The 9,391-nt window shown below is 41.0% G+C and overlaps 1 protein-coding gene across 1 annotated transcript; it reads right to left on the reverse strand.

Annotated features, from left to right (window-relative positions):
- On the reverse strand, positions 1-5,435 carry olfcb1 (olfactory receptor C family, b1). The gene is made up of 6 exons (XM_070987616.1): positions 5,230-5,435; positions 3,942-4,233; positions 2,822-3,664; positions 2,435-2,650; positions 1,398-1,515; positions 1-1,157 (listed from the first exon to the last, which is right to left on the reverse strand). Exons 1-6 carry the CDS (start codon positions 5,433-5,435, stop codon positions 1-3), a joined length of 2,832 nt encoding a protein of 943 aa, XP_070843717.1.
- Between the last annotated feature and the right edge of the window lie 3,956 nt (positions 5,436-9,391).

The raw sequence follows: 9,391 nt of genomic DNA on the forward strand, positions 1-9,391 counted from the left end.
TTAGAAGGATATACTTCTACGTCTCCTTGTTATTTGTGTTCCTAGCCTGTTAAACAGAGGATGAACATGACTCTTTTCATTGGACATTGTGACCACCACTGAATCAGTAGGGCTGACGTTGTTGAGTGTCCCTGAGCTCCTTAATATAGTTGATACACTTGATACAGAAAACCTGTCACTCCTTTGTGTGGGTGTGTTCATTCCATGGATATCTATATCTATCTCTGTCACTGAATCAATATTTGGATTGGAGATGAGTCGCCATCTCCTCAGAATCCTCTCCAGTTTGTCAGTTTTTGACCCCCAAAATGCTTCGTAGCACTTGGGTAAAAAATGGCAGAAAATTATACCATAGCTGGATACTAGAATGGCTGAAGCCTGCACAGGAGTGCCTTTTTCATGGTTGGTGATATAGACTGGGATAAAACACACCCATACAAACAAGTACATCAACATGCTAAAAATGATGTAGCCTGTTTCGCTGAACTCCTGAGGAACCTTCCTGCTTTTGAAGGCCAAGAGGAAGCCAACCAGTGCTAGCAGAGCTATGTAGCTCAGCATAATGCCAAAACCTATGTATGTGGCACCTTCACTACACTGGACTATTTTCTTCATGTTTTGTGGGGATGGAGGGGTATCATCAATATCAGGAGAATCAAAGATGAGCCAGAGAAGACAGATGATCCCCTGGAGAGTAGTTATGAAAACAACAATTACAGGAGGCTTGTAAAGTTTGTGTAGTCGCCTGTTTGTCATCCGACCAAAGGGAAGGAAAGCCAGGAAGGTACGAAAAGCCTTGACTAGGATGCAGGAAACACACAGGGTGAAGCCCATTGCATACATTAGCTGGCGGGCCCGGCAGAGATGGACACTGGGCTTGCCCATGAAGCATATCACGCTTGCAAAGCTCACTGCCAGTCCAGCCATCATCACACAGGACAATTTCACCTCAGCTCTTTTCATTGGCAGGGAATCTCTGTACACCAAAAAGATGACGAAGGTAACCAACAAGAGCAAGATGCCAAAGGCTGCAGCTGCCATCATGGCAATGGGATGAGGATCACTCCATTGCAGAAAGGACTCCCATCTTGGCTTGCACTGATTCCAACCCTTGAGAGACCAAGTTCCAATGGGACACCTTTTGCAGTCACGAAGATCTGTTAGAAAAGATGGTGAGGTTTATTATAGGCAAAACAAGGCCATTCTGCTAAATCTGCTGGACGCAGAGATAGAAATAATATAATACACAATATACTTTACTTTGTATATACTTTGAAAGAGACTTCGTGTGGACAGCGTCATTCAGATGTATGCCTACCCTATACTCTGGTGTCCAAAGTTGGTTTGAATGTTGAAGCTAAAATTGAATTTAAAATCAACATGTCAATCAGGCATACCCCAGGCATCTGAATAGGTACCCTCCAAACACAGGGTGCAGTTGTAACAGCAGGATACGTTCAGGATCTTCTTTACTGAGCCAGGCGGGCAGCGCTCTGAGCATCTAGACTGAGGGATCTGAGAGACAAAGCAAGAGGACAACCTGTAGCTGATCAGTCTGTAGACAGATGGCCTGTAGATGTTTAAACTAGCCTTTGTTTTACTAAATTCAGTCTTTCTAAAAAACACATAATAAAACATACTATTTTTGGTCATATTCAAATGTAGATGTAAGAGCCTCTACTACTGTAAAATACAGCATTGTTAGCATTCAATAACTACAGTTTCCCTGGGTCTTAACCACAGGCATTCTCTCAAAACCTCATGTGAACTGTAGGTGCTAAATTTAACAGCAAAGAATTGTTGTTTTATCAAATGACTCTGTGGTCCAGTGTAACATAGCTTAACTACTATGACTAGATTCTCCTTTTCATTCTGGTAAGGACACTGATGGTCCCTGTATGATGTGGTAAGGGTTCATTGTGCTTACACCAAACGAGGTCATACAATATGTTGTCCCATCACAACTAAAGGCAAACTGCCTGCTTGATCTCTCTTCAAGAAATGTGTCATTTGCACATCTATGTAGTCCGTGTTATTAATCACATGAATGGGGAGAGCAGCAAACTTTGGGACAGTCTCTTCTTGAAGGCATTCATGATGTTGCACTTGTTTATTCACTTGAAACGTGAGAGAAGTTGTTATTTGAAAAAGAATTAAAACTGATCTTATGAGAGAAATAAGAACCGGCCTTCATAAGGTGAGTATAATTGGAGAATTGCCTGTTTCAGAAGTGTGTCTATGATGATTCCACTGATAGAGTGCATAGTATGACATAACAAGCACTTAGTTTAAAGCATGAGGATTTTAAAGCCTTTAGTGACCATGTGATCTTTTCTCTTCAGATAATGTCTTGCCTAAGGACATAGATGGTAACTACACCGTCTATTGCAGCAGTTAAACCTGTGAGTCAATACTGAGTATGGTGTTGTCTTACCGTGGTATTGGTTGCAGAAAGCCAGGTGAAATTTTCCACATCTAGTTCTATTTGTTCATCAAGGACATTGTAGTTCCCAATCTTTTTAAGTCTTCTGTGGTGACTATCCCTTTCCCACATGATCAGATCATAACCACTTACGAAATCACCATTTTTGTCAAAGAAGAAATTCTGGTTGTCAAGCTCAAACTTAACCCTCTTTAGTTCTTTAAGAAGCTGCAAAGCAAGGGACAGAATGTAAATTAAAACTGTCCTTTTGCAGAGATTGGTCACTGTAACACATAATTGCCCAAACTATTATTCAGGAGAATTCAAAGTCAAAAAAATATAAGCAAGCTGCACTTCACAAGTTTGAATCTGGTCTCATCAGATGAAATCAATTCTCACCTTCCATGGTGGGAAGTTAATTTCTCCCATGCATAAAGAATTGTTGCACTTCAGTAGTGTTTTGAGAGCATTTGCTATGGCCCTCACTGCTATTTTGGTAGGCAGGGCTTCACTTGTATCCAGAGCCTTTACAAGATAGTCATCATTTTGTTCTTGGGGATCCTTGAAATTGCATGCATTGCCAGATTTAATTTTCAGGAGGTCAGGTGTGGGACAATAGGATGGAGGCTTGTTTGAGAAACATTCTGATGTGCAGTTGAATCTCAGATTCTTGTATTCTTCGATGAAGTGGTTATATCCTCTTGGGGTCACTGTAAGATTCTTAAGATAATTATCAAATGATTCACTCTTGCCTGCAACAAAGGTAAAGCCCAAGATGTCCCCAACCTTGTTGATGCCATCCATTTGGGCAAGGGACCAGCTTCTGGACCAGGCATCACTAGCAATCCAGATCCTTGATGTGTTGGTCCTGATCATTTCCTTGAAGAGGACCTTCACCAGGTCTACCTTGAGGATTAGCAGTACCACCTGGGCACTGGAGGAACGGATCTGCTGAGTGACCTGCTCAACACGTTGCATGCTGAGTGAATGATCAAGGTAATGAGGCAACATCTCTTCATAGGCCAAACACACATTATTTGCCTCAGCATCCTTGAGAAAGCTCTGGAAGGCTGATCTGCCATATTCATCATCCCCATAAACAACCCCGACCCAGTTCCAGTCATAATGATGCATAATTTTTGCCACGGCTTTGGTCTGATGCTTATCACTTGGAATAGTGCGCATAAAAGCAGGGTAGCGCAGCTTATCACTCAGTTCTGGTGAAGATGATGTGCTGCTCAGCTGATAATGAGATAAAATTATACAAGAAGAATTTTAAACCCTACACACAAAAAGCTTGTATGTACTGGAAACATGGTTTAAATTTGAGAAAACAGACTGTAAATGTACACTCCTAAAATGTTATGTTATAGCACCCAGCAAAATATATTTTGAATTTCAACAATAGGAGTACTTCAAATCTTAGTACATTTAGTAAAAATTAAAAAAAAAAAAAAAAAAAATCTTAAGAGCTTGGCAGTAAAATGTATTTGCTGATCAGATAGCGTTTGTGACTTACTAGAGGGACCATGTACACATTCAGCAGTCTGGCCACAGCAATGGACACCTCAGAGTACAATGCTCCTAAAATAATCTTGACGCTGGGCCTGAAGTCAATGTAGTCGCACTTCACATTTAGAGACCTGTTGACTGCGAGCATGTGCCCCACATTCTGCAGTGCTTTGCTTGCATATGAGCATGTGTCACACATCAAATATCCAAGACGGACTCCTGGAAGGAAGCCAGCTGCATTTATCTCCTCAATTTCATGAATTGCAGCCAAGGATATCATAAATGATGAGAGATCAAAACTGAAAGTTGACAGTTTGAAAACATATGACATTATATGTATTTGAGCAACTGGAAGAAAACACAAAATACACAGTTTTATACATGTAAAACTTTAAAGACAGTTTACTGATTGTGGAATGACTTGTTTTCATTGATTGATTTCATGGTTAAAATAAACAGTAATAAAACTGAGACTGTTTTGAAGTGCACTCACAGACATAAAAAAATAACAGAATAAATGAAAAAGATGTCATGGCAAAGACATCATAGATGGCTGAAAAGATGTAGCCTGAAGACAGAGCTTATTACATTAATCCCTCTCACAATACAAAAATTATAAAGAAATGGGAAATATTTTGAATATTTAGCCTCTTTATCTTCATATAACATAATGGAATGTATGCCACTCATGATTATTTTTATTTTTTGTTTATTATTTCTATTTAATTATGTCTAGTGTACTAGCCAGTAGTGACATTGTGAATGTTCTATACCCGGTGTTAATGAATAAGATTGTTTGAATAGGTTGTTTGTAGATAACATCACGTCTCTCTTTTGTTGTGGCATGAGCTGCAGATGGAGGGCCAGAAGTGATTTTCTGCATAGGAAACATTATAGCACACACTCAAAAATGCCTGTAGTTCACATTGTTTATGGTTGCTTTTATTGAGTCCCAAATGTTCCTCTTTATAATATAAGGGTCATTTCCAACATATGATCTGATTTTCTGTATGTACCTTTCTCTCATAATTCCATATACACTAGCCTACCTTCCTTCATCTTCCTTCATCTCATCCATTGCAGTTTACACTTCTGGCCCTCCATCTGAATTTACCGTTGTTAAAGAAAACAGTAGTTTCAATAAACTGCTAACATCATTTTCCCCAAGGAAGATATTTGTTATTGTTACAAGAACAAAAAACACTACGGCCCACATACTTAAAATGAAAGATACACTTCCTTACACATATATGACTACCATCTAACTGAATGACGATCTCTGTTCTTGTACTCACTCTGAGCAGTGGAAGCTTTCAGGTCTAATCCGGTCATTAAGAGCCTTCACTTTACGATGACATGGAAACAAGATACCTATCACAACATCCCCAGGACCTTGGGCCCCACAAATGGACTGAGCAGAGTTACATACATCCACAGGAGCCGGGATGCTAGTCAGCATTATGAGAGCTGAGAGGAGGCTGCACAGCAGGCACTTCTGCATCTTGAATGGTGCAGGTCAAAAAGCACTTCAGGGATGTGCAGGAACACTTTTAATCTCTCAAAAGGAATTTGGGAGGTGCTAGGCACATGCACAGTGCATACAAGAAACCTGTTTTAAAGCGGGACTGAAAAGAGTATTTAATTCATCAGATGTCATCCTCCAGGCATTTCCCACACAGGTGCTGGCACAAGGAAGCAAAGTATCAAAGAATATCTTGAATTAACACAATTGTTGCATAAAATAATGAAGAATACTGAATGCTGTCCAGGATCCTTTGGCAGTCCTTGAGAGTAGGTGTCTCAGAGAATAAATGAATAAATCAACCAATCAGCCAAGAAATACTGGCTATCTATTTGCCCCTTATTAGCATAAAAACAATAGAATGCTTCAATTCTTCTCTCTTTTGGAATTTCCCCTCATGGGACTAAAAAAGGAATATTGAATTGAATAAATACTGTCTATGCTTTTTGAACCAGTATGCTCTTTGTTTGCTGTGACAGCAGTGTTTGTGTTCACTGCTTGGCTGTCCTCACTTCTCTTTCCAGGAAGTCTGAGTGTAGAACTGAGAGCCTGTCAATGATGCACATGGTGACTGACTTGCTGTCAGACTGGAATTGGTTGTGCAAAAATCAGACAGGCAAGAAAACCTATGAGCAGGGCTGTCACAAAGGGGGTTTTCGGGCCCAGAGCAGAACCACCACTACACAGGTAAACTTTTATCAACCTTTTTATTTTATACTGGCGGAACCAGATTAGCAACAAAAAGTACAGTCTCTGGTATTGTGCAGGGAAAAAAACATCCAACAGTCACAGGCAGGCAAAGACTTGGGACGTGCAGAATATAAAGTCTTAGAGTCTCTGTAAGTGTTTAGTGTGGCATACACCAAATACTCAGGCAAAAGGCTAAGGTAGTTACCGGGGAATAGGAGAACAGTTGTGGTCAGAAACAGGCCTGGTTAGCAACAGGAGCTCTGTCCATTAAATATCGCTGGAGGGTCTTGCATGAGAACAAAGATCGTCTGGCCACAGCGAGTGTGGCAGAGCAGCGTATATGCTGCACTGATAGCAATGAGTGTCAGGTGTGTGATCAGGTGAGCCAGCAGGTGGGTGTGGCTGCGAGTGGAAAAGTACTGATGGCACTGGTGAGCAGATGAGGAAACAATAGCAGCAGGTAAGAACTGAATATATTGTGACACAGGGCATATGAGATCAGAGCCAGCACAACTAGCATGATAAAGACAGCATTCCACGGAGTGTGGAATTATATACCTTGCTCATAGGGTATTAGGCACAGGTCATGATATGTAGGATGGTCCTTGCCCCGAAGTATCAATCAGAACACAGGAAGTCAGGATAAATCACTTTATCCTTAGTGTAATGTTCATCTTGGTGTAGTCTCTTGGGGTGAAAGAGGGGTGACAATGGTGTCAATGGGAGAGTGGAGGGGGGTTGGAGGGGGGACATGAGGTAATAAAAGGATGTGTCCAGGGCCGTTGCATTGGGGTGCCGGGCCCTGTGCGAACTTGAAATGCGAGACCCTGCTTTTTGACATGGATGTGCAATTGCGCATGAATAACAGTGACACGGACACAGCTATTCTGGTTCTACTGCACACATAATCTCGCTGCAATATGTTTTTATCAAGTAGAATAATACAGCATAATCATACACATAGTCTCAGCTATGACTTTTTGCTATTTATTTCAAAGGGGCGAAAAATCAACTATGCAACGAGTGGCTTTACATCAAGTCAGCTCAGTCACTTTATTTTTGGCATCTTGACATTTTAAAGAAGTAGGTAAGGACACTTTTCATTCATAATATAGGTTCATTTTCATTACAACTATACACAACATATGTACTGCACTGTAACTCTAACAAATGAGATGGACTCTGATCATGTCAGAGTCACTTTCCCTGCCTTCTTGGCCATAAACTCAGCAATGAGATCTTCATAATCCAGTTTGGATGTGTCGTGAAATGTGAAGGCCAAATGCACAAACCACAATCAGACCCAAAACACTCAAAAATAGCCGTCCAATTGTTTTCAAAGAAATCCTTCTTTTTTAACAAAATGCCCAATAAAGATAAAAATTGTAAAAATCCCATAAAGATAAAGGGTGTTGAATAAAAATAGAGGATGTCCAATAAAAATGAAAAAGAGTTGAATAGAATAAAAAGGTGTCCGATAAGAACGAAACTCTGCGGGAGTCAGAAGTCTGATAAGAGTCCAATGAGAATAAAACTGCAGGAGTCAGAAGTCCGAGGAGCAAAAATATTTTATTGTGCACAACAAAGGGGAACACGCTCAGAAACACAAAAGTGCAATCCTGACGAGCTCCGAAGTACAATGGTCAGTGCTCTATTTTTATACACTTCAGCTAGGTGTTTACCACGCCCTGTGGGCATCTTTTGTTTTTTGTGAGTTGCTTCTCATCTTACACCGTAAGGTCATCTCAGGGCAGCTGCCCTGACCTTAAAATCCCCTATCTTTCCCAGATTTGCATGGTTACATCAAAGGTGCATCCCAAGGAGGCAGAACAATTTATTTTTCTCTCTTTTCTTCCCAAATTACATCATTATCTTTTGGTTTACAACTTTATTGCAGGCACAGAGTGTATAACAGGAAGCATAAAAACAATACTTTGGTCATTAAGTACACATAAAGTGATTATGAGAACTTTCAATCCATCAGTGATTATAGTAAACACACAAAGAATATATGCTTTAAGGTTACTTCAGGACAATGAGGTTATGTTAGGTCACACAGAGTAGCAGCTGCCCAAACACCTGCACACCCCACGAAGGGGGGTTTCAAAATCTCAGGAGTAGCAGCTGCCCATACACCTGCAAGGTCACGAAGGGGGGTTTCAAAATCTCAGGAGTAGCAACTGCCCATACACCTGCAAGGCCACGAAGGGGGGTTTCAAAATCTCGGGCTACGAACACTGTCCTCAAAATCTCAGACCATGAGCATTCTCCTTCCGTCATATCCATGATCACTCTGCCTTCTGTCTCAGTGTATCACAGATTCATGCTCAGTATATCGGCTGTGGCCAGGTGTCATTCTGAGGGCAGTGCATCACAATAACACACTTCATCAGAGCTACTATAATATAAGGCTCAACAAATCTATCTTCTTCAGTCATTTGCTACCATTGATTATAACACTATATTCTATTTCTTCAGTGAATACATGACATCATTACATATCTGTTAGAAAAATTTACACTACAGATGCAATGTCCTTTTCAACTGACAGGAGGGCATGCCCACACAGTCTTTCCTGTGACATGGAGGTGCGGAAATAATAGAAAAGCTTTGCTCCACTGATGCTGGAAAAGTCAATAGGATCCTGAGCGCAATCTCACAGTTAGGGAAAGTTACTTCAATCCCTTTGAGGGAACGAAGTGTTTTAAATGCTGTAGTTGTTCCCTTTGGGATTATCTCTCGAAGTATCTGCAACTCCGCGAAGAAGTCCAGTGCATCTATATCCTGAGATTTGGATGTGCTCAGAGCATCACTCATTCTTGTGCACTGTCTTTGCAGGTCAGTCTCCTCCATTTCACACAGTTTGGTCTGATCAAAAAGAAATCCAAACAAGTTGCCAAACTCCTGCATTTGTGTAAAACAGGTATGGAGAGCAGTGATAACCTGGTCCACTATCACATAGGCCTAATGACATAGCGACAATGAAATAATGTGACCTTGACAGAGACAGACAAAATCATATATAACTAATGTATTTATTTAAAAAATATAAATAAAAAAAAACCCTAAGCAGGATTGCAGGCATGAGGCCCCCTAGCGGCGCGAGGCCTTGTGCGGTTGCACAGTTCACACAGTCCATGCAACAGCTCTGGGTGTGTCAGTGTCAATTAATGGGAGAGTGGTGGGGGTTGTAGGGGGGCCACGAGGGGGTGTGAGGGACCAAGCAGACAGGCATGAAGAGTCCA

Source organism: Chaetodon trifascialis, chromosome 19 (genome assembly GCF_039877785.1).
Source record: "Chaetodon trifascialis isolate fChaTrf1 chromosome 19, fChaTrf1.hap1, whole genome shotgun sequence".
Taxonomy (NCBI): domain Eukaryota; kingdom Metazoa; phylum Chordata; class Actinopteri; order Chaetodontiformes; family Chaetodontidae; genus Chaetodon; species Chaetodon trifascialis.